Source organism: Archocentrus centrarchus, chromosome 8 (genome assembly GCF_007364275.1).
Source record: "Archocentrus centrarchus isolate MPI-CPG fArcCen1 chromosome 8, fArcCen1, whole genome shotgun sequence".
NCBI classification, from domain to species: domain Eukaryota; kingdom Metazoa; phylum Chordata; class Actinopteri; order Cichliformes; family Cichlidae; genus Archocentrus; species Archocentrus centrarchus.
Genome location: NC_044353.1, coordinates 24428004 through 24454631, shown reverse-complemented (window position 1 = coordinate 24454631; position 26628 = coordinate 24428004). Strand labels below are relative to the sequence as shown.

At 37.5% G+C, this 26628-nt stretch overlaps 1 protein-coding gene across 3 annotated transcripts; it reads left to right on the top strand.

Moving 5' to 3' along the window:
- Positions 1 to 9624: 9624 nt before the first annotated feature.
- On the top strand, positions 9625 to 23839 carry unkl (unk like zinc finger). 3 transcript variants are annotated; one of them, XM_030735928.1, is made up of 16 exons: positions 9625 to 9748; positions 10388 to 10597; positions 15621 to 15797; positions 16773 to 16906; positions 16988 to 17123; positions 17202 to 17319; positions 18680 to 18764; positions 18853 to 19010; positions 19194 to 19385; positions 20345 to 20395; positions 20480 to 20657; positions 20734 to 20844; positions 20937 to 21173; positions 21387 to 21574; positions 21651 to 21908; positions 22079 to 23839. In XM_030735928.1, the coding sequence occupies exons 1-16, from the start codon at positions 9684 to 9686 to the stop codon at positions 22232 to 22234; spliced, it is 2454 nt and encodes an 817-aa protein (XP_030591788.1). In that variant the 5' UTR covers positions 9625 to 9683; the 3' UTR covers positions 22235 to 23839. The 3 variants fall into 3 exon arrangements, with proteins under 3 accessions (XP_030591788.1, XP_030591789.1, XP_030591787.1); XM_030735929.1 differs by having other exon boundaries at positions 18853 to 19019; positions 20755 to 20844; XM_030735927.1 differs by having other exon boundaries at positions 18853 to 19019.
- The last annotated feature ends 2789 nt before the right edge of the window (positions 23840 to 26628 follow it).

The following is a 26628-nucleotide window of genomic DNA, read 5'->3' as shown; positions in this document are numbered from 1 at the left end:
GGAGAGACAATTGCTAAGATTCCACAAAGTTCTTCAAAGTTACGTATCAGTTTTCTTCAACTGTTATTTAGCTGTGCCTCATACAGGAGCTGTGCCAATGTCTCAGTTAACCTGCTCACTTTCTGAACAAAAACACCAAGAATATACAACATGAGAAGGATGCCAATGTGTTTTAATGGATATCAAAGACATATACAGTACAACACATATCCAATCTATTTAATACTCATCTGCAAGTCAGTTGTTTTCTTGCTGTGTGGCATCAGAAAATGAGCAGCTACTGACAAGCAAAATGTTAACGTGTGCAGAAAGGCAAGGATGGATTTTAAGTAGATTAGCCAATAATAAAAGATGTTATACTGTGTGATTCATGACAAAAATCTTCTAGAACATTTTCTAGGTAGCTGCGATCACCTGTGGCAATAAAGAAGGCTGTTTCACAGCTAAAGCAGCACAAAGTGCTGTGTTCAGGCTGTCCATTACAGCTGCAGGAGAAGGGTCATTTCACTGAAAACCCATGTATACACTTACAAGGTGACTAAACTGAAGACACAACAAGTAGCAGTGACTGTCTTTGCTCCATCATTGTCTAAGACAATACAGCACCTATTTATTTATGCTTTTAACTATTCAAATTTTTTTTTTCCTTTACTGCTGTTGTCATCATGTTTAGTTAAAATGGACCTATTAAATTTACTTTAAAACTCCAGATTTTTATTCTTTAATGCTAATGGCCTAACTTTGCATGATTCACAGCTCAAAATATTTTAAAACATTATATATTTATATATATATATTTATTTTTTTAAGTCCCATTTTTCCATGAATTTAAAGTCAGAGTTACTGATACAGACAAAAAAGTTTCAAAGTGACCAAAGGAAATGTAAAATATTCCTAGACCATTTTGTAGTTACACACCCTTTATTTCCTACTTGTTAATCATACATGTACAACATACAAGTGTAATTTCCACAAACTGACACCTTGACTCGTATCTATATTTAAGACAATGTAAGAATCAGGATCAGTGCTCAGTTCAAAGATGGCTGCAGTTATTACCCCACTATTAGTTCCTATTAGTATGATGGTAAAGCAAAGAAGCAGGTGTTGTTTTGCCAGGAGGGTAGGCGCCTGTAAACACATCATTCAATGCTAACAACATGAAGGTGCTCCATTCCTTCCTTCTTTGCTATATATCAATTATTTATAAGTAAGGAGCCTTTGACAGGCAATATTTCATCATTTCATAATGCATCCACACATGTGGCTTGCTTTTCCGTTATTCACAAAGTAAATCTTCTCTTTTTTTTTGTTTTTGTTTTAAGTAAAATCAAACAACTAATGGCTGCAACACAATTTAGCCAGTCAGACGTGTTTATTCCGGTCTCCCTGCTTTCCCAGAGGCCATCCCTGGAATACAATTGCCTACAAATTGACAAAATGCTTTTGACAGAACATAACACTCTTTAAGATACACACAGGTTAATGCCATGCAGATCTGCAGTCTACACAGGTGCATGTATACAAATTTTCTATTGTATCCTGCCTGAGGCTTCATATCAGAGGTTACATGAAATATGTTTTGTTGATCTCTAATCAACATCATAAGTTTTTCAGTACATAAATCACCTTCTTAATTTCAGCTTGTGCTTACAATCATCTATTTTACACTTAAATATAACAGGTTTCAAAGAGTATTTACAATTGCTATTTACATTTTTTGCAAAAGCAAACTCTGTATACGCATTAGTAATATTAGATACAGGAATAGCCAGGTTATGGGTATCCAGAATCTGTGTACTGCCAGCCTGCAGCCAGTCTGTGTGTGCATTAGATAGCTGGAGATAATGGCGTGACTGGGAAAAACAGGAGTCCAAACCACAAACTGTTATTCCAGCTGTAACGGTCCCAGCAGCCTGGGAAAGTAACTCTGAGTATTGTTTCAGTGATTGTTTATTAGACAACTGCAAAAAATGCAAAACTTTTTTTGTGATGCACAATTTTTTTTACTTTTCCCTCTTTGTGCAGGAGGCCATTCAACATGGTTCTTCTTTTTACACCTGTTCAGAAATCTGTTCATCTTAACGAGGATTAAGCACAGTTTGTATATTTAGAAATTTTATATGACTTTAGACATATTTGAAGATTTTTTAATCCCCTGCAAACAGCTCATGACTCTATGAGTGCTGCAAGGGCACAAAAACAGGAAGGCAGACAAGTAATAATGCAATGAGGGCTATCAAGTTCATTGATATAAATAAGCAACACCTAGACTCCAGAGCCAAGACCCTCTGTGTTCAGCCTTGGAGGAGCAGCACAAGGAAAAAAATACACAAAAAACAAAAACATCTGTACACACACAAACACAACTGTGAGAAGAGTTTGACAGTGAACTATGTGAACAGCTGAGACTACTGAGCAAGGTTAAAGGGTTGTGGTTGCTGACGTCACAGAAGGAAAGAGGGTGTGACTTTTCCCCCTGCCTAAACTCAGTACTTCCCCCTTGATAATGCTGAAATGTGAAAACAAAACAAAATATAATGGTACCGATTTTCAGGCTGCCAGGCAGGAAGAAAAGAGGAAGACCACAGAGAAATTCCATGGATGAAGGAGGGTTGGTGTGGCAGAGGAGATGGAGGTAGATGATCTGCTGTGGCGACCCTTAAAGGGAGCAGCCAAAAAGATCATTCCTCGAGACAGAGATTTACTAGTTTATGCAGCTAAATGATGGTGAAAATAATCTTCCGGAAAAACCAGGAGCTTTTTAGCATCAAAATGACCAAAATCATTAAAGGCACTTTAGTTCTGCAGGGCCATTGTATAATCTTATTTTCCTGATTAAACCAGAGCTAGTGCAAATACAAGTCATGAGACTGAGGACAAAAGTGCAGGAATATGTTTAATATTCAGTTTTTGTTCACAGGTTTAAACATTATAATACTTCCAGAGGCTGTAGACAGTGGTGAATATGACATTCTCCTCATACACATTAATTAGCATGGAGAAAACTATATTCCAAATATTTGCATCAACAACTCTCTTACAATAATAAAGCTTTAAAAATGTGAAGTTATTGCAGATACAATGTTTAAAAATATAAGTCAACAGTTTGGACACACTCAGCTCAAAGCCTTTGACTCTATATTGTGCAAAGGTCTTGAGCCACCTATTTTCATTGTATTTTGTTAAGGGGCCAGTGGTCTTTCTTTACTGCCTTCTCACTCATTTTCACTCCAGTTCTTGTATATGGCCATTTTCAGAGGTTTGTTTGTTTGTTTGTTTGTTTGTTTGTTTGTTTGTTTGTTTGTTTGATTGATTGATTGATTGATTGATTGATTGATTGATTGATTGATTGATTGATTGATTGATTGATTGATTGATTGATTGATTGATTGATTGATTGATTGTGCCCTAAAAAGGCACAGAACTTAAGGGATGAACCTGGGTTGTGTCTACACAGGCAAAATAAAAAATAAAAAATTGTATCTTTATGGCACTTTGTTACTAGCAGCCTGTCACAAAAACACACAACTTGTTCCTATGTTGTTAGTTGAAAAATGCATTTTTCTAAAACAGTTTGACAGGCATATAATAATATTTTTGCACCAACAAAGTTTGCCAAATTACACAAGAACTGGACTGAAAATCAGTGGCGACAGGTCTGATGGAATCCAAATTTTGGGTCAAACTGTCAATATGTACGGAGGAGGTCAGGAGAGACGTACAACTGTGAGCATCTACAGCCATCTGTAAAACATGGCAAAGCCTTTGTCATGGTTTGCATTTTAGCCAGTGGTGTTGGGGATCTTGGCAAGATTAAAGGATTTATATACACAGAAATATACCATCGGATTTTGATCCACCGTGCAGTGCCATCTGGAAAGCATGTGATTGAACTTCATTTTTCAGCATGACAATGATCCCAAACACACTGCCAGTGCAGTAAAAGCATACTTGGATAGAAAAACACACAGTGGAATACTATTAGTCATGGATTAGCCTCCCCCGAGCCAGGACCTAAACATTATTGAAGCAGTGTGGGATCATCTTGACAGAGAACAGAACAAAAAGCAGCCAACATCCAAAGAAGAGCTTTGAATGTCCTTCAAGAAGCCTGGAGAACCACTCCTGAAGACTACTTATAGAAATTACAAGAAGACTGCCTAACAGAGTTCAGGCTGTGCTGAAGAATAAAGGTGGACATGCCAAATATTGACTTTCAAGCTCATTAGAGTTGTACAAACTGTTATTGCCCTATACACTGTATTTCCATGTATGTTTGCATAGTTCAGTAAACTGCTGCACCTATTTCTCATTTTCCTAGCAAAATATAAAGATAGGTACTTCAAGACTTTTGCACAGTACTGTATATTTTAGGATTCTGATCTCAGAAATCTAAAAATAATCTACCCTCTACAATGAATAAAATAAAGCCAAAAAATATAATTCCAAGCCCCTTAAATGTTATTTTTATGTAACAAAGCTTCCTGACATTGTCTAACTGTAAGATTAATGTGGGTGGGGCATATCAATGTAATTACCACAGGATGGTCTGGGGCTTATGCATAAATATAAGGCAGCGCACTCGGTGGACCTGAGCAGCTGAATAATGGATGAGACGTATAATTGCATTTGTACATTAAAATCCCAGGAAAAAGAACCTGAACAGAGCAGATTGTCTTTCCAGATACAGAAGCAAAGACCCTTCAAAATACTTACTGTAAATGTAGTGAGAAAATCCAGAAACCAACAAACAAGAAAGAAATGTGTTATAATGATATGCAAAAGATGAGTAAACAAAAGTAAACATCTACAGCATGAATTCAGTAAACTACAAAAAAAGCTAAACATAAGAAGACTGCTTTATATTTTGTAACAATAAAGAAGCAGAGAGCCGATATACTGCCACCTGTTATATAACTACATCAAACTACATCAAACTGACTTTATCTCTTATTCCAGCCCATTTTTATCATTGGATCGCATTTTTAGATCCTGTGAAACAATAGAGCTGCTAAATCAGTTAGATTTAGCCTACAGTCTGAATGTAGCATAAACAAAAACATGTGAGGCTTCTAAACACACTCGTTCATCTTTAATAAAGCTGCGATCTTCACAAAATTTGGTGTTCAAATGTGAATGCTAAGCAGCTGCTCCCACAGATATACGGTACCAGTCAAAAGTTTGGAAATTTCAGTGCAACAGCTGATACCAAACTGAAGATTGGTGCTGGTATTAAAGCATTTAGTTGTATGCTTATTTAATAGCTCTTCAGTACATATTTGCTATGTGGGAAGAGCAGTGCAGCAGTTGTTGATGTGCAGGCTAAGCCTGTAAGATCCAGAGCCTGCCCCAAGTTTGGCTTTTAAATCCAGGTTCAAACAACATAAATAAACAGAAAGAACACCTAAATTTTGTATACTGATCTATGATAAGCATTGGTTATGATTATTTAATAATTATGGGAGACTTTAACATCCATGTTGACAGCACAATAGAAAGAGAGACAAAAAAGCTGAATGATGTACTTCAGAACTTTGGTTTGACTCAACATGATAAACAGTCAACACATAATTTAGGACACACTCTAGATTTGACTATCAGCAAGGGTGTAAATATCTCCAAGGTCTCTGTTATTGATGTCGTTCTGTCTGATCATTTTCATGTTGTTTTCACAAAACGCTTGTTTACAGACAGCACAGCTGAAACTTTTAGTCAACTGTACTCCTCTACTTCACGCCCATGCTGTAAACCAGTAGAGGAGCTGGTACATAATTTATTCTCCAAAATCTCAGATATAACATATTCCATTGCCCCTGTTAAAGTAAAAATTGTGTCTGGTAGAAAGAAATCAGCGTGGATAAATGCTCCACTTGTAAGAATAGAAAAAAGCCTTTGTCGAAAAGCTGAACGTAAATGGCGTAAAACTCAACTTCACGTTGACTATGAAATATACAAAGAAAGGCTGCGAAGCTATCACACCTCGTTAAAACATGCAAGGGGAACATTTTTTGCAGAAATCATAAACAAAAACATTAACAACACCCGTGCCCTGTTTGCCACAGTTGACAAAACCATCTGTGACTTTACCACCTGAACTCCACTCTGCCAAGGCCTGCAATGAATTTGCCAACTTTTTTACAGAGAAAATTACAAAAATTAGAGGGTTCATCTGCTCATCCACACCAACCCCAATAACGATGTTATGCCCAAACATAACTAAGGCAGAGAAAATGGCTGTATTTCACCAACTCAACCATAAAAACTTAGAAGAAATTTTAAAACAACTAAGTTCATCCTCCAGCTGTCTTGATATCCTCCCTACAACCTTCCTTAAGAAAGCTCTACCTGTCATTGCATTTGACCTGACTCAAATAGTAAACTCATCCCTCTCATCAGGTGTTTTCCCCCAGGCTCTAAAGACAGCAGTTATCAAACCACTGTTAAAAAAGAACAATCTGGATAAATCACTATTGCAAAATTACAGACCAATCTCTAACCTTCCATTCATCAGCAAAATTATTGAAAAAGCTGTATTTCAACAGTTAAATAACTTCTTAACAATGACAAACCACTTTGATGTTTTTCCATCCGGCTTCTGAGCTCACCACAGCACTGAGACTGCCCTCGTCAAAGTGTTCAATGATATCCACACAAATAAAGAATGCGGAAGAACCACAGTGCTGGTTCTACTGGACCTTAGCGCAGCATTTGACACTGTTGACCATGATATATTACTAAAGCAACTGGAGAACTGGGCTGGACTCTCAGACACAGTACTTAACTGGTTCAAATCCTACCTATAGAACAGGAACTTTTTTGTGTCAGTAGGCAATTTCTTTTCAGAGCGGACAGGAGTCACATGTGGAGTACCCCAAGGTTCAATCCTGGGACCCCTTCTATTTAATATCTACATGCTCCCACTAGCTCAGATTATAACAAGTAATAAGATTAGTTATCATAACTATGCAGATGACTAGGGCTGCAACGATTCATCGATGTAATCGATGACGTCGACTACAAAAATTTGTTGACGCAGCTAGTGGAACAGAGAGGAGGGTGGAGAAAATGAAAGAAAATGGAGACAGACTGTCAAAGGTGTGGGAGCATTTGACAGAAAACAAAAATAAAGCTGAATGCAGACTGTGCAAAGCAGAGCTTTCCTTCCACGGCAGCATCGCTGCAGTGCTGAGCGTTTAAATCGCCAGTGTTGTGCCAAAAAGTGATTGTCTGCCAAAAAGTGATTGCCAGAAAATGATTGCCCATATTTAAACTGTTGTAAATGACTTGCTGACCTATAATCTGTGAAAAACATGTCAAACATTTCTCTCGTGAATGATATCAAGTCATTATGAGTGAGAAACAACATTTCTGTCACAAGGTAGAAGCTGCAATCGGTTTTTGGCAGCGACTTTTATATATTCTTTATTTATCAGGGTAAAAACTGTGATTGGTCAGATTTTAAAGAGAAATCTGGCCAAGAGGGCAGCAGAAATCAGAACAAATATAACATTACACTCTATAAAGATATTTTAAGTGACCGAAGAGAACTGGATTTATTATAATGTACGTGCAATAATGCAGAGTTATAAACATACTTGAAAAACAGGTCATTTCTTCATTTTATATTTAAGCCCTTCATAAATCCTATTGACTACACTCTATTGACCAATATAAGCAAAGACATTACATATAAAAGCACATAGAAACATCGAAAATCACTTTATGGCAGCCGATCACTTTTTGGCACGAGCTGTGACGTCAGCTGTGGATGGGTAACTTTTTGATTTAATTTGAAGCCTTATTTGAACTTTTGGACAGAGGCCATTTTTATTTATTTGCACATTATATTTTCATTTAAAAATAAAAATTGCATTTACTTTAATATGCATTTGTTATTTGATATTTATTGTGATGGTCACTTTAATGTTTAAAATACATTTGATTAGTTTCAAACTTCATTCATTATTTTAATTGTGAGAAGAGAACAAGGTGATGTTAACAGGTGGGCAGACTTGAACAGGTGAGTTAAGATTGAAATAATCATAGACTAATCGACTAATCGATAACAAAATGACAGACTATTCGACTACCAAAATAATCTTTAGTTGCAGCCCTACAGATGACACACAGCTCTATATCACGCTATCACCAGGTGACTCAGAACCTATCCAAGGACTGAACAGATGCTTAGAACACTCAGGTCTTCTGGTTCCAGTCTACTTTGCATCCCCAGAGCCAGAACCAAACATGGAGAATCAGCTTTCAGTTTTTATGCACCTTTAATCTGGAACAAACTCCCAGAAAACTTAAAAACAGCCGAAACACTAAATTCCTTTAAATCAAGGCTGAAAACCCACCTGTTTAGAGCTGCCTTTGATTAGTACTCCGCAAACAAACCCAGGTGGAAGCTGCTCTAAACAAAATATCTTATTACACACTGACCATCTCCTATGATTATCATGTGTATCTGCTTGATGGTTTAATGATTTTGTGTGATGATTCTGATGTTTTGATGATTTATTGTGTAATTGATTGATTGATGTTTTTAATGCTTTTAATGATTTTACTGCACATTTGTTTGATGTTCTTATGATGTAAAGCACTTTGAATTGCCTTGCCGCTGAAATATGCTATACAAATACATTTTTACTTACTTACTTACTGCATATTTAAGTGTGTAATGGCTCTGCATGCATTCATATAAGATTCTGTGAAGGTCTCTGGAGAAGCAGGTATAAATTTGATAAGTGATGTCAGGCAGATGTTATTCAACATTCACATGTTTGTGGTCTAAGTCACTTTTTGAGCAGGGAGGGAAAATGTGTGATGGAGTTTTCAGGCACTTTACAATTGGGGTCTGAAACTCATTACATGTTACTCATCATAACTTGTTGCTGTACTGATGACTCCTTCACATTTGTTGGATCATATTACAGTTTTGATATGAGGACAGACCATTTATTTATTTAAAAGAAAACAAAAAAACTATTTGGTCATGTGGATTACATGTACCAAATAGCTCAGCCTCCTGCCAAGAAAAAAAAGACTGTACAAAAAAAAAACAAAAAAAAAAAAAAACTAGCAAATAAACATTTCAAAATCTGTGCTAAAGATTCAAATTTATGAAGGGAGGAAAGTGATTAAATATATATATATATATATATATATATATATATATATATATATATATATATATATATAGACCTTATTTTCTTAGGTTTTCGGGAAACATACAGTTAGATTTTATTTCATGAATATTATGAATAATCTGCACTTAAGGCAGCCATTATTTCTCCCAAAAGTCGGGAAATTATTGTTTCAAAGCAGCCAAAACATTGAACACAACCTATAACAATAAAGCCAGACAATAAAATAAAGGCAATAAAATATGATAGAACAAAATAACTCACTAGGGGAAAAAAAATATACAGGAGTGAAATAACATGAAACATCTCAATGACTAAAAATGAGCGCGAAAAATAAACATAAATCCAGGTATTGTGGCATGAGGCGTAACATAAAGGCACGTGAACGAGATAGTGAGAAGTGTAACAGTCCCGTGTTTACAGTGACCCCTGGCGGCCGTGTTTGGTGTTTGCAGTGCGCTGGCGTGCGGGCGAACATGCATGCACGGGAGCAACAGATCCGTGCGCATGCGCAATTCATTGTTTTGACTGAAAATGCCGTCGGTTTCGAAAACGGCGGCCAATGCGTCTCCTCAAACCGAGAAACCTACCCACTATACGTGAGTAAAGCTGCTGCAAAGAAACAACAAAATCGCTCGCTGCCGAAAATGCTCCTTTGCACGCGCACCTTTGTTCGCGTGTATTTCCAGCATTCCTCAACTCCTGTGCGTGCGTTAAAAACATGGTGCTTTTCCTGGCTTTGTGACTACCTAACGTTACATAGCAGACAACGACTGTAAGCTAACGATATCTGCGCCACTACAGGAAACTCTGACATCTTAAATCACCCAACTGGCTAGCCAACCGTTAGCGGGATCGTTTGGAACTGTTTCGCGTCGTTGATGAAGGGTTTTGATAGGTCTGGTTAATATTACACCGTCAACTTGGTCCGCTAAATGATTAGCCAGGAACTCGCTAACCAGTCCGCTTGTAAATAGCTCGGCCTTATTTTGAGTTCCCTCTTGCTACGCACATTTGTAGACGTACGCTCAGGCGCTCTGTACCAGCCTTACGGCAAAAAACATGCGTAGTTCTCACTCAGCATATTGAGCTAACGCTAGTGACCCAAAATGTATAGTAGGCTGCAACACGACTCAACGCTGAACTTTTTTTTCTTTGCTTAGCTCTTACTTGCAAGCGGATAGCCGTTTAAATCCCGCTTCCTGACTGCAGCTTTGTGTTTGTCCTGCTTGTTTCAGATACTTGAAGGAGTTCAGGACAGAGCAGTGCCCGTTGTTCCTCCAGCACAAGTGTACGCAGCACAGACCCTTTACGTGCTTTCATTGGCATTTTCTCAACCAGCGACGAAGGCGGCCCATACGAAGAAGAGACGGGACTTTCAACTACAGCCCCGACGTTTACTGCACGAAGTACGACGAGACTACAGGCATCTGTCCAGATGGAGATGAGTAAGTACCGCAAATTCAGTCATTGCAGCTACATGGGGGTAGTGTGTCCTGATGCAGCTGTTCACGTCTGAGAGATGTTTGGGATGAGAAGCGTGTATGTCATATCTCAGTTTACTCTTGAAATGTTTTTTTTTTTTTTAGCCAGATTTGTGTGGTTTTATCTATTTTCCTTTGCTAAAGCTGATTTTTATTCCTGTATTTTGAGATTTACAAAGACGGTAACAAACTTCGCAAAAGTGTAGCTCCTTTATTTTGAACGCTAAAGAAAGATGTTAGCTGCCCACCAGTATCTGATTTGGGCATAATTGCCTGTGAGCATATAAGATGACAAGATTTTCCAAAGGCAGCGGTCCATGCTTATATGTTATGTCCCGTCAGTTTTCTGGCTAGATGATCAAAATGACCTTCCTGAAAGGCTTTAAAGCACTTACATTATTTGTGTATAATGAAGATTTGTTTGTTTCCCTGGTATGAAAGGGGGGATAAATAGCAATAAAACAAGCAACAAAAAAAAAATACTGGTGTCAGCACTGGATAATAGATGAATTTTTATTTTAAACAGCAGTATTGATATTGGCCCAGAATTTCACAATTTGTCATGCCTAATTATTTAATATTAAAACCTTTTATTTAAAAAAATGGACCATTGTTTTGTGTTTGTGTTAGAGCCCAACTTCAGTCTGATGTGGAGCTCCACATTCAATTTAATTTTAATCTCAATCATAATTTTATCTTTCCACGATTAAATGAAGATGATCAGTCTATGTTGAAAATGCGTTCTCTGCCAATAGAATGCAAAGCAAAAGCAAATCAAGCCCTATTTAGCAACAATCACAGCTGCTCCCTGCACCACGCAGCTTTAAGTTTCCTGAATGTACTGGACTGCAGTGATATACTACAAATAACAGACCATCGAGACAAAAATCAAATGTCTTGCACAGCCGAAGGTGAAGAGTTCATTTTTAGAAGTGGATCATCGTCCACTGTTTGGAAATACTTTGGATTTAGGACAGGTGTTAACAAATGCAGTAAGTCTGCAGCACTTGTTGCATTTGTTCTAGTTGTGTCTGCACCATAAAGAAGCACAACTAACTTATTCAACCACCTGAAAACACACTACTAACTGCAGTATGATGAAGGCCAAGAAAAATCGTGCAGCATTAGCTCAAACATCTTCAAAGTGATTCTGCGCAGCACATCGGTGTATTCATCCAGTTTACAAAGACTCGCTGAAATCACCAAAGCGAACACATTCCTTTCGGCCAAAGATACGTGTGCATGAAAATGGTCAACATAGTGGACAAAAGATATGTTAGCCCCTCACACAGTTACTTTTCCAAAGTGGCCAGTACCTGTGCTATATGCAAAACTTTGCAGGGGGAATAGAGAGGGATCTCACAGCTGTTTTAGTCACATCCGTCATGCAGGTACAATGAAAGGTGTCAAAGGCTTATATTTTGCTTCAAACGGTGCACTTTGGTTAGGTGAATAAACAGCTTATTTATCTGCAAAGATGTTTTAATTATCAAGAACATTGCACAATGTAAGGATGATAGCCATTCTTTGTTGATTTAATTTTGTGTTTGGAAAGTTTATTTATATTTTTCTTGTTATAGCTGCACTGAATTTAAGTGAATAAAGGGGACAGTTCTGTTTTGATGCAAAGATTTGTGCGTTAGCAGGAATTCACACAATACAGATGTGAAAATGAAAGTATCTTGATAGTTATTTGGGCCAGAATCATGCAGTCCTAGTCTGAATCTGATTTTAAGGAAGGAAAATTTTCCAATATTGTTTTATATTGGCCAAAATTCTTTATATAAATGTATACATAAAATATCTTATATTGAAAAGGACAAAATGTAATTGTTAACATTGTTTTTTTTTGGTATCAAGTCATAAATGGGTGAACCCATATTTCTCGGTCAGGCTCTGGTTTTTAGGTCTCTTCTCTACAGATGGGACTGAAGTTGTGTTTTTATGTAAGTCCATATTAGGAGTGAATTCTGAGTCTTTTCAGCTCTTGCAGCTTATTTATTCTCTAAAGAAAACATGATTTAATTGGTAGTTGCTTGGCGAAGCAGCATTTATCTTTTGTCAACATGTTAGAGGTGTGGAATTGCAGTGAGAGATGCATCAATTGTGGAATTCTGGTCCATTATTGATGATCACTGGAACGCTTTGGCTGATGCTGATACTGGTGCTTTTCAATTTCTTTTTTTTGTAATTTTGTTCATTCTTTGTAATAAATAACTGAGCTCTTTTAAAGTATTTTTAGCTCCTTTTCACTATCTTTGAACATTTAGCCAATGCAAAATTATGGGACACAACAGATGAATTAAAAAATGGCCGCTGACATTGTTAAATTTTGTCTTGTTTGCCAATGTGTTGATAAAAGTCAACAAGCCTGATAGCAACATTAGTGATTGGAGTCGCCCTTTGTGTAGCACAAGAGTGAACCTCTTTGTCCTTGACTACATGGCTGGTTGGCTCTGCCCTCCAGTATTAAACTTACTTTCAGTACTATTGTTTCCATCTAAAGGCTGTGTAATTTGACTCACCATTTATTTATATTCCCAGTGTCATATTTTCAGAATGCACATTTACCCCATAGTGTCCCATTTACAGTTTCATATGTGATTATTGATTACACAACATGTGTACTTTTGTGTGTTGAATATTTTGTGGGTTGTCTCAGGAGTGGTGATGGGGGGTGTTGAAGGGCTGTGCTCCTCGGTGAGGTGAAAGTTAAAATATTGAACTGCTAAAGGGTTGCAATGGTGTTCCCAATAATAGTGCAATAACTTGCAGCAAGTAGTTATATAAAGACAGCAGCCTCTCTGTATGACAGGAAATTATGATGGAGCATTTAATTGAGTGCCTGATAGAAATGAAAACCAAAAAAAAAGAAATGAAATGATTAAACTAATGGAAAGAATTCAATCCTTACAATTCCTCCTCTCCTAATGGAAGCTATTTTTGCATGACCTTATGTGTTGCTATAGCAACTGTTGCTGCTCAAGAAAGGAAAATTTGGTTTATTCAAGAAGCTTATTTGCTCTGCATATTTGGAGGCATTGCTAGTGTGTCAGCCGTGCATTGTGGCAACAGAATAGAGGTTTCTAGCACAACTTCACCTACTTCCAAGGTGCATGTTGGATAACATGGAGTGTGAAGTTGTTTAAGCTCCACAATCCACTAATGAAGCACCAGCGAGGATGGGCTGGATGTTTTGGTCATGTGGTTTAAAGGCAGTCATTGTCTCTGAAATGGGCTGTGGCCAATAGAAAACCTGTGTACTTCATTTGACACTTTAAACAGGAAGATTGTCAATAGTTTTTTCCCCATCCAATGTCACACACATCCACTACAAGGGACACTTTAAAACAAGAAATAAAAAATACAATGAAATTGCTTAATGTGTATAAAAGCTTCCCCCTAAAATAAAATGTTTAAAAAAACAATGAAAGAAAAATGACTAAGGTCATTAATAAAGGATATGCCATGCAAATAAAATATGGCAAATTATTTTTTAAAAAAAAAGTGGTTTGGAACCATGAAAATAAACAAGACATTTAGGAACCACTATAAAGAAAGTCATTGATAAGTCCTCTTTCATATCATCAGGTGGGGCTGAACCACCTTTATCAGGGTTCTAGCCAGCGGTTGATTGCCCGGCATTGTGCTGGGCTGTGAATTTCAGTGAATTATTATCAGCACCATTTGCAAACAGGCATGGCTATTATCACTGGCAAGTGTTCATCCGATACCTAATATTGTTTTGTAGTAGAACTAGTGGTGTTTTTTCAGTTAATGGAGCTCTGTGTTCAGTGATGAGTTGTTTTCAAGAGCAGGATGTTTCAATCTCTCTCACACACACACACACAACCCCAGTTTCAAATAAAGTTGGGGTGCTATGTAAAGTGTAAAAAAAAAAACAAATGCAATGCATTTGGTTTTTGGACTGTTAACAGTCCAAAAATGTCTAGGAAGGAATTGAGAAGACCAGTTGCTGGACTTTTGGGAGAAGAATGTTGTTCCATTTATGGCTGATGTGGGATATAGGCCTGGGTCATCTTTGTTGTATTTTTTGTTTAATCATGCAACTGATGTTTTCAAGTGGTGAAAAGTCTGGACTGCAGGCAGGCCAGTTCAGCGCCCGGATTGTTCTACTACAAAGTCATGGTGCTGTAACAGTATGCGGTTTAACATTGTCTTGCTGAAATATGCAAGGCCCTCCCTGAAAAAGGTTATCTGGATGGAAGCATATGTTGTTCTAAAACCAGACTATACTTTTCAGCTTTGATGGTACATTTACAGACGTACAGGCTGCCAGTTCCAGAAGTACTAATATGACCCCATACCATCAGACATGCAGGCTTTTGAACTGCTGATAATCTCTGCTTTTAAGCTTGAAAATCTTTATCTTGTGTGTTGCAAGCTGTGAGCTTGGTACATAGATTGTAACATTTAGATCAAGAAAATGCGTCTCTTCAAGGTTAAAATAAAGTGTAACTCACTGGCCTGCAAAGTTACCATTTTAAAACCTGTAAAAACTCAAAATGGGGATTGGTCATTTACAAGGCCTTGCATTCACAGTTCCTGAATCCTGCAGGTAAAAATGTGTGCAGCTATGAGAACTCCTTCACTTTACAGCCCTTATGCTTTAATAGGGAATTGTTTAGACCTAATGTCAGAGCCTTAACTTTAATACCCAAAGAAGGATGATGCATTTTAAAGTTGTTGTACTTGTGTTTATATATTTAGGTATGTGTATTATTTCATTGTCATGCCAAATAATTTCTGTTCATAGATTGTCCCCCTTTTAAAATATTGGCCTAAGTTGTTTTTTTTTGTTTGTTTGTTTGTTTTTTTCCAGAAAAGACAAAAAACTGAACGAAACATCAAATATGATGATTTAGGCAAAAAATAAAACTTTGATTAAAAAATGACTTGGAGCATTATTTTAAGAGGGTGACAATGTTATTTGGGAAAATTGTAAATGTTTTCTTTGTTTTCTTAGCTGCCCATATTTACACCGGACCACTGGTGACACAGAGCGCAAGTACCATCTACGATATTACAAGACTGGCACTTGTATCCATGAGACAGACGCTCGAGGGCATTGTGTGAAGAATGGCCTCCACTGTGCTTTTGCTCATGGGCCACATGATCTCCGACCTCCAGTCTATGATATCAGGTGACATGCAAAGCAAATAGTGGCCTCTTTTATGCCTGCCAAACTTTTCACTCAGAGCTTGCCAAAGCACTTTACAAATTAGCCCATTTAGACATAGAGTACATTAAACAGCTGCAGTACACAATAACTGTTTTTTGTGGGTTGGTTTGTTATGTGAATTTTATTTATTTGTTTATTTTTTAAACTAGGCTCAATGCATTTCTGAAAAGTACAGAACACTTAATACTAGATAAACATGTTTTACTGAGCCTGAAGAGTCAGTGTTTGTATGAGTGGGTGTAATATCAACATTTAATGAACTAGTCATTTAGAAACTGACAGCCTAAGCTATATTAAGGGGAAAAAACCTTCATCACGTCCCTTTTTTTTTTTTTTTTTTTTCCCCAGCACTGACTATGCTGACATTACAAAGAAATGCTACTGTTGTCGATGAAAGAAATGTGTGGGCGCAGCTCCTTGGTTATCATGTGGTCTGTCTTTGTATAAGTGACAATGGTTCAGACCTCTGACTTGGATAAAATTACCAGTTCAGAGAACTACTTTCATTCTCAGTGCTTCCTGGCACAACTTCCTCAAAATCCCTGTAATACACCCCATCATTCTTATTCGATCCTTTAGCGACCCATTTCTGGCCCACAGGCCATATGTTTGCAGCTTCTGCTTCTTCTGCTTTTGCTTATACATTGGCCTGTAGATGTTAAGATATTCTATATACAGTTAGTCCATGAAATGATGTCTCTTTGCATTTGTCTGTACAGTATTAGTGAGTGTCAGAAAAAGCAATTTTTTGATAGAAGTTTGAGAGAACCTTGGTTTTGATTGGTTATGAGTGTAGGCTTGGAGAGAAAGTTCTCCTTATACTGTTTCATTGTTTTCCAAAGTTTCCTTTAACAAAGCTCTTAAGTTCAAGAGTGTTTTGCTTTTTTTGAGGTAAAATGAATAAAGAAATACAAATTATTTGGATTTTGTGCACAGAGAGATCCAAGCACAAGAGGCCCTCCAGAATGGACAGTTGGGATCTGGGGAAGGTATTCCTGATTTGCAGCCTGGTGTGCTAGCCAGCCAAGCTATGATTGAAAAAACTCTGACAGAAGATCCCAGGTGGCAAGGTGAGAAAACCAAACTTCCATGCCAATTGTTGCATTGAATGCTAAGCAAATGAAAGTAATCTTGGATACCTCTTTTTGCAGATACCACATTTGTTTTAGCCAATTATAAAACAGATCAGTGTACTAAGCCCCCCAGACTATGCAGACAGGGCTATGCTTGCCCCCACTACCACAACAGTAGAGATCGGAGGCGAAATCCTCGAAAGTTCAAGTACAGGTGAGCTCTGATTCAGTATAAGATAAAATATGAAGGCTTCTAATTATAAAATGTTAAAGCTGCTTCCTCTGAACGCAGGTCAACTCCTTGCCCTAATGTGAAGCACGGTGATGAATGGGGCGAGCCCTCAAAGTGTGAAAGTGGAGACAGTTGCCAGTATTGCCATTCTCGCACTGAACAGCAGTTTCATCCAGAGGTGAGTGAAGTTTGTTTAATCGCAGTGAGTTTTTCAAGCTTTGAGTGAAAACAAAATGACAAATGATGCACAGTGAGCCCACGTCATTCCACTTTAGTCTCATCACTTCATAGTAAGAACTTCCCAGAACTCTGCAGGAGTATCCATCCATTCATTTTCTTCTGCTTATTCAATCTCTGCAGGGGTATACTTTTTTTTTCCCTTCACCCTTGGATATAAGTTTTCATGTGGTTTATGTTTATGATGAAGTGTTGCAGGGCTTCCAGGTATAAAGTCCCCACTAATCTTCTGTACCATTCAGTTGTTTATTCATGTCTTACCCGTTACCCTGGGAGGCATTTTGCACAGGAAGGTTTTCTGCTGAGTTTTAAAGCTGCTGAGTTTCCTGTTAGAGCAGTCCTTTTTTTTTCTTTTTTCTTTTTTTAAATCTCTCACTTTTTAGTGTCATATAATAATTTCTTCACAGACAGCTTAATATTATCCTTTTTTTTTTTAAAAAAATCAATATTAGAAAAGAACTTGAAAATTATGGTAATAAAATTATTGCACATTTTCATTACTAGTACATGCCCATTCTACAATAGTGCATGCCCTGTTTGTGCACCATGGCACCATGATGGTGTCATATCATTCATAATTCAACTTTTGTGGATATAGATTCATTTCAGCTTTGTTTATGTAGAGCCAGCTCACAACAACAGTCACCTCAACAATCACGACCCCCTGTGGTGGCAGTGGGAAGGAATAACTTCCATTTAACATGAAGAAACCTCCCGCAGAATCAGGCTCAGTGAGGGTCATGGATATTTTATATGTGAGGAGAAGGGTTTTAAACTAACAGGGGGCACTAAAGAGAAGAAATATGGGAGAAATATCTTCCTAGTCTCGGTACTCTCACTGCAGCGTTCTGCATTAACTGGAGAGTTTTCAAGGAACTTTTAGGGCGACCTAATAATGAGTAACAGTCCAGCCTGTAAGTAAAAATCATATGTCAATGCCATGAAATATATGCTATAGGTACATAAATAATAAAACATTTGCTAAGTGGTTTCTAGGTAACACAATGATGTCATAATATCTGATACAGATAAGAGTCTTCTGGGGCCTAATGTATACCTGTGTGCTAGGTTTGGTTGCTCAACTTCTGCTCGTCTAGAAGGAGTTTGCCAATAAAGAAACAGACAGACGGAGATCTGATTTATTACAGTCAGATTACTGTGAATACATCACTCAGCTCCTCAGTCTCTAATATATGAACCACTACATTGTTTTGTTGATAAGACTGATGCTGTGGTCAGTTTTCTGTAGTTAGACACATTTTCATTTTATTTCTCTGTAATCTTGTTCTTCTCTCTCCAAGATCTACAGATCCACCAAATGCAATGATATGCGACAGACTGGATACTGTCCCAGAGGACCGTTTTGTGCATTTGCACATGTAGAAAGTAGGCAGAAGTTTGTCTTAATACTATCTCAGTAATGTGTAAAAGTAATTTTTTTTGAGACTTTATATTTTTTTGCTTGTCTTTTCAGGAATTCCTTCTACAGAAGAGACCATGACCTCACTGCTAACAGCGATACAGTCGAGTTCACAGTCCCAGCTGGGCTCTCAGCAGTATTCAGAGTGTCCAGTCACTGAGTGGAACAGTGGAGGAAACTCCACCACCAGCACAACCAGTAGCAACGGACAAGTAGGAAGTGTAGGCTTTCTTCATTTCTCATTTATCAGTGGCACAATTTTAGGCAGATTTGGCTCTCAAACATCTGAAAACTCTGTCATTACCTTCATTGCTCATCCATTGTGATGTTTTTATGTCGTCATTTTTTTTTTTAATCATCATTTTATTAAGACCATGTGCACTTCTCTTTCTCAGGTTTCATGTTCTAATTGCTCAACTGTAACGCCAAGCTCAGGAAGTGACACTTTGTTATCCCCAATGGGATCCATCAGCAGCAGGCCCAAATCCTTAAATAATAGTAGTTTATGTTCAGAGCTCACCACATCAAGTGTCTCATCTCTGACGTCTAACTATCCCAAAGCTCCGGGCTTTGAACGTGAAGATCAGGTACACAGACTGCTCTCTCTAGCCTCAGGAAGAATAACCCACACACACACACACACACACACACAGCTTAGGGCTTTACACTTTTATCACAGCCATTTTTCACTCATTCATTGTTTGCTGTGTCATTTTAATTTGACCACTTTAAGCCACTTTTCCATATATTTCATAGTTTGTTTGCCATGTCATGGGTTTCTTTAAAACACCGCATCACAAACATATTGTATGTATGAGATGATGTATATTAAATTTAAGAAGAATCTCTAGAATATCAAAGGGGACTTTTTATGCTTTTTTTTTTCATTTTCTGCCCTATAGTTACAGTCTCATAAAAAGCTCAGGCTTCAGACTGCTCTAAACCAGACAGGTTTGTTCTGTATGATGTTGATCATGACTGAATATAAGCAGAGAAGCACCTCCATGTTTAAAATTTTTGTTTACCAAGGGCAGCCAATAAGAAGAAAGTTGCTTTTTAAAGGAAGGGAAAAGGAGCTAAATGGGTGTTTTTCAGAGAGTGCATAAACTGAGAGGCTATACTAAATGTAAGATAAATAGGGATTATTTTTGAACTGTGAATCATGCAAAGCTGTAGTTCCGTGCTAAGAATTCCCCTTAGGGGAATTTTAATGCTTTCTGGTGCTGCAGTTACAGAAGAGTGACTTCCTCCTCACAGTGAAATGTTACTGTCACCTGCGTTCAGGATTTCCTCCGGCTACAAGTTGAAGTCAGAGTGAAGTAACATGATCAGTTTTCTTAATACTGACAGGATATCAGTCAGCAGGTAGTTGCTCCATAAATCATCACAATAACAAGAGCTGTAACTGCTCTGGAGTCTATGGGCAGCGAAGGTGGAAAATTGTTAAGATAAAAGTCTTAGCCAAGGCCAGGTGCATTAAAATCATTAATTTTTATTGATAGTAGCACTGAAGTGCACTGTTTCTGTGTTATTTGATCATTTCCAGATTAAGAACAAGGGGCAGGTGGATCAAAAATTGATGGACCAAGAAAAACAGGTTTGTGTTTAACTAATCACTTATATCATAATCCTGTTATTGAGAACATCAGAATTAAACTCCTGACTGTGCTTTCATTTTTAGACACAAAATACTGTATTCTCTGTGGTGAACCCATTGGCATCAAGCTTTACCTCCAGTATAACATCAAGCTTGGCCTCTAGTATTGGCTCAGACAGTTCTTCACCCACCACCTTATCAACAATGAATGCAAAAGCCACTCCTTTCTATCCAGGGAGCAACACAGTGGAGTCTGTCATTGGTAAGTGTATGCAAAACTGAATGACAACAGGTTGAGCTGACTGTCACTCTGCAGTCTGTTGTCAAATTTCAGTCAGATTTATTTTGTTTCCCGTCAGGATCCGCACTGGACCTCAACTTTAGTGACATCAATGTTGCATCGCTTGATAAGGAGTTAGAGGAGCAAGATAACAGTATGGGAATGGCAGGTACAGACACTTCATATGTTTTAAGCACCCATTCATTGCAAATGCTTCCATAGGTGTTTCTAAAGAACACCTGTGCATGCTTTGTCCTTCAGGTCAAAGGGTGCTTGGTGGATCTGCTCCTGTCAACATTCCTGGCTCCTTGGTGCGATCATCCTCTTTTAATTCCTCATCATCGCTCTCCACCTCCCCGCTGAGTTCCCTCTCCCAGTCTCTGTCACAGTCCCTGCTGTCAGGGACTGTATCTCAGCAAAATCAAACTTCAAACATGCTAGCCAAGCAAGAGCATGGCCTTCTGGGAACACCTACCTCCTCTTCCCAGAACTCTCTGGGTAAGCTGATCACATTAGACATTTTGCCCTGATCAAGGTGGAAAGCATTTGCTTTCATTTACCCCTTCATTCAGCTTCACTTCTCTGTTTAATCCAGTTCTGTGTGTAGTAGTGAAGCTGAAAGGATAACTAATAGTTTGTGTAAAAAGTGACACAAGCTAGTGTATTTTATTTAGTCTAAATTGCTGTTATCTGAACACATCACTCACCTAGGCTTGAACGGAGGAGCTAGCAACATTTGGGACTTTGTAAGTGGCAGCTTTTCACCCAGTCCATCTCCAGTTTTCAGCAGCCTAACCTCCACAACCAGCACTGCTGATGTGGCCCGCCTTTTCAGAGAGCTGGATGAGGCCAAGAGGAAGATCAAACAATTTGAGGAGGCCTGGCATCAGGTGAAGCAAGTAAGTGTGCAAATTGAGAATGTGCCAGAATGATTTTCCTTTTTGTACTTTAATACAACATTCGCTTTTGTTCCAGGCCTGTGAAGCTTGCCAGAAAGATGCTCACGAGGCAAAGGAGCAAGCAAAAACGGCAGAGGCAGAGCGGCAGCTGGCAGAACAGAAATGGGAAGAAACAGAGCGCAAGCTGAAAGAGCTCCAGGGGGACTTTGATGCGCTTTGTCGCACCCCTGGAACACCTCTTCTACGTAGCTATGGAGAGCTGGACCAGCTCCCCTTGTCTAAGCTTCACTCCATCCAGAGTCAGCTGCGTAATGACCTAGACCTTATAGATGGGGTAAGAAAACCCAGATCACACACAGCATTTCATTTGTAGCATCAGTTTAGTTTTAAAACAGTTTATCAGACTGTCAGATCCATGTTTGTCATCAAGCATGATTATTTGAAAAGTCTGCATGAACTGCATTTTCCCAAGCAGCTGATATCCATTCTCTTCTTCCTCAACAGGTAATATATCAGCTTCAGTCAAAGAAATGTATAGTTTGCCAAAAGCATGATCGTTGCATTGTTCTGCAGCCTTGCCAACATTATGTACTCTGTGAGAACTGTGCACCTAGTAAAACAGAATGTCCCTACTGTAGAACAAAAATATTGAAGTGGTGATGTATAGTTACTTAAGGTACTATTTAAAGATTAGCCCTTTGAAAAACTACTAATAGATATTACATTTTCTACACAGCAGTGTCTGTTAGGATGAAATGATGTTTGACTGACCGAACAAATAGTATTATGAATCAGATTGCATACAGGGGTTCCACTCATTGTAGTTTTTGCTCATTTTATGTTCACTTTACATCAGTTAGATTGTTTGATGTGAATAAATTTCTTGTCTCCAGAGGCAGCATCTTCACTTTTGACCTTCACTGGTCAGTGACCCAATGGCAACCACTGGTCACTAGGGGAAACATGTATGCACTAGTGGTTGCTGAAGGTTGCCGGCTGTTGCTAGGTGAAATCATTCAAAAAGAAGGTGCTGCACCAAAAGCCTCCTTGTCATTGTTTCAGACACTTGCAAACATCGCTGAGCAGTAGTGAAATTTGAACAAGTGTGATGCAAATAAGAACATTCCACTTCAAAATAGAAGTTCTGCATGATTGCTGCAATCAACGTGCAGCTTTTACTCTGAAGGTGAACACTTTGCAACGCTCTCATTACAGTTTCACTAGCTGGCAAGTGTTTGCAGACGAGTCAGTGTCTTTCTTGCAAACCACAGACAACTACAGCAATCTGCTATGAACGCAATCAAAAGGAGGTATTCTGTGCAGCATTGTATACCTCCTTCCAACCATTTTCATATAGGAACCTCCAGCAACAACTCAACTCAATTGGTCAAGCAGTACTCATTTTTCCCCAGTGATCTGTAATTGCCAGCTCCCCGCTGACCAGTCTCTAGACCTGTGTGACTGGGGCCTAATATGCTTAAAGTTGATTAAATTTGTATAAAGCTAACACCAAAATTTACCCCACTGTCACTGTAAATTAAATGTTTGAGAACATTGTTTTTCTAAGAAAACAGAGGCTGAATCTGAATTTCAGCCCATGTGGATTAAAACAGTCCCATGCTGTAAAAATAAAAGAAACAAAAATAAAGCCATTAATAATATAAACCAAAACAGCTTTACAGACATTTCAGGTTAGCATCTCAAATGTGGCACAGTCTCTGTGTAAATTATGGAAACACAGTGGCCAGGAAAGGCTGAGGTTTTTCTGCTGATGATAAACATAAAATGGGCAAAACTCAAAGCAGTTATGTCTTTATTTAAAGAGGAATTCATCTAGATTTAATAAAGAAAATCATTTGGGAGCAATTTAAGAACTCGGACAGCCAAACACCTGAAAGTGACTGATGTCTAATCCAGGAATCACTTCTTTGTTTTAAGCTGAATTAGTCAGGAAATCAAATCTGATCAGGAAAAAAGAGGGTGGAGAACCAGACAGCAGTTCTGTGTCTACCTGAATTAGTATACATTTCATTATTGAACACAGCTCTATGAGAAGTGTTATTGAGGAAAACCTTTCATTTTTGGCCAGATTATGACTGTAGTAAAAACTTCATATGCAGATTTTAAAATGTTTCACATCTAATAAGGTTTGTCATTTTTAAACCAACAGCGGTAAATTTGAGCAAATCTCAAAACACCAGTGCTGTAAATTTAAAGCACTCCTCTTTAATTAAAGTCATGTTTTCTTAAACCCCAAATAAAATTTCAACAACTTTTTTTTTTTTTTTTTTTTTTTTTTTTTTTTTTTATGGAGCCAGTCAAGCATCATTATTTTGACCAACTTTCTGAAGAAGTTTGATTTCTTATTAAAAGCACTTTGTTGACCTGGGACTTTATTCAAGGGGATATATATATATATATATATATATATATATATATATATATATATATATATATATATATATATATATATATATATATATATATATATATATATATATATATATAATTTGCTTTAAGCTGCTTTGTAGGCATTCTTGTCTTTATTTTGTTTGTTTTTTGTTTTTTTGATTTATACTTTTTTTTTTCTACATAAGCTAATGTCTGAAGCTTTTGTGTATACTGTGAAACATAATTTGAATATTTCATGTTTCCTATTGTTAGATCATAGCATGTTCTACATATTAAGATTTCATAAAAAAGTACCTAATAGTTTCTACTTTCATAGCTAGATTTATAAAAATTTCAATCAAATAAGTGCAAATTTAAACTGCATTTTAGGCATAACCAGCAGCTGTAATATCAGTAAGGCACATGCTACATGTTAAGGCTGTTATTCAATCAGTTTTGTTTTGTAGAAATTTATATAGCCTGTCCATTAGAGAAGCATGTATTGTATTTGCTATAAGCCTGAAATGGTGAAATTTTTTTTTTTTTTATTGTAGGAATTTAGCCTCTTGACCTTGTCTAGAACATATCGGCCTCTAACTCTAAAGTGCCTTGCCTTAGTTCAAAAGGTTATGTGTAGAATTGTCAGCGCAAGCACAAGTAGTCCAAGCTTGTGCATGCGTTTTCTGCAAAATATGTATTTAACTCTGCAGAGGCATTGACATGTGTATGACTATATATGTGTGTATATATAAGTATATGCCAGTGTATTTGGCCAAATTCCATTAAGTATTTCTGCAGAAGATAATTGGAGACGAACATTGTCAGTGCCTGAGGTGTCCTGACTTTGCCCTTAGAAATGGACCTCCCTGCTCCCCTCCACCTATCCACTCAACCCACTCATTCCTTGGTTGTGGTGCTCTTTTGGTGCAGCTTCAGTCTTTGAATTTAGATTTTCAGTTTAACATTTGGGAGTATGCAAAAAATTAGGCCACATGAATATATATAGCTACTTACAAAATGCTTTTTTTAAACAGTTCAGTAGGGTTTATTGTAATCATTCTGCAGTCAGTGAAGATTTCCATAGTAAACTTGTTGGTTGGGCTTTGCGTTGGGTTTGTGCTTAGGTTCCCTTAATTCAAATGACCTTCTACTGTGTTTAAAAAAACAACAACAAAAAAAAACTTTTATTCTTGCTTTACAACCAGTAGAAAATCATGTATCTCCAGGTACACTTTTTGCTACTTATAAATGGGAAAATGCGTTGTTTACATTCACACAGATGACAATTAAGAAACTCAGAGGAAAAAGAGAGGTTAATGGTATTTTAGCATTTTCATGATTATATTACAGCATAAAAGGCAGGCTAAACACTTCTGGTATTGCATGTTATGCGATATATTAACCAGCTACACAAAAAGAAAAAAGGACAAAAAAAAAAATTGTTCGCACTGTGTTACACTGCCAGAATATTTGTACTGACTTATTTTAGTGTAGTTAAGGCTTAATAACTTCTGCAAGCTTCGCTGCTACTGGAAAAGGTATTAATGTAGTTTCTTGTATACATTTAGATGTTTGAATGTCGTTGTGCATCCACAGCTCAGATTTCAGAACCTGGAATAACGTCTTCTGCTTCTAACTTGACTTTTTTCTCTTTTTTTTTAAATTGAGTTCTTCACTTGTAAATTCATTTGAGTCAAGGTTTCAGTACTTTTGTAAATCCTTAAAATGATGTCAAGGACCTGCACTACAGTAGATGGTCCTTTTTTTGTGTGGTTTTGTTTTTTATTTGAATGAATTGAAGGTTTTTTTTTTTTTTTTTTTTTTTTTTACCCCCCCATACCTACCCACACTGGATAGCAGTGTACCGTGCAGCTAATTCACAGGGTCCTTTTTTTTGCCTGTGAAGCCAACTACATTAATGATGTCTAGTGGGAAAAGCTAAAAATGAACCAAAGTGGTGATCTAGTACCTGTCCAATTATGTATTGTGAGGGGAAAATTTACCCTTGAACAGAATTCAGACAAGTGCTCGAGTATTGCACAGATCAGCTTGTAGCTGTCAACACAGCTCAGTCTTTCCTGAAGCTTCAGGTGACAGGTGAGAACACCGAGGTCATGAGACAGCATTGTGAGTGGCAGGAAATTCTGTTTTTGAATGGATTTTTTTTTTTTTTTGGCTTTAATATTTCATTCAGTATATCCTCCTAAGTGAGTCAATAACAGGACTTTGCCAATGGCTTTTGCTTGCAGCATTAACGGACTTGAGCCCATGTTTTGTAGTTTTACCAAAGACCTGTATTGTTGTTTCTTTTCTACTACATTTCATCATTTGTCTTCATTAATTAAAAGTGAAATTGATTTTAAAAAGTCAATCACCTAGTACCTTAAATAGATAATGTTCATTAACAGTAATTTTTTCTATCTAAAGTTAGTCATAGTGAGTGGCAGATGATTAAAAATGCATGGATCAGATCCTTACGAAATGTGTATTTGTACATTTGATTTTGTGTTAAGTATACATCGGCGTTTATGGCACATCGTGCAATACTGGCAAGCACATGCTGACCTTAAGCGTGAATTCAGTGTAAGTTTTAATTGTTGTCTACAGTGAAGGAATGTCAAAGTTGAATGACATTTGTGCTTCTGAAGTGGCCATATAAACTT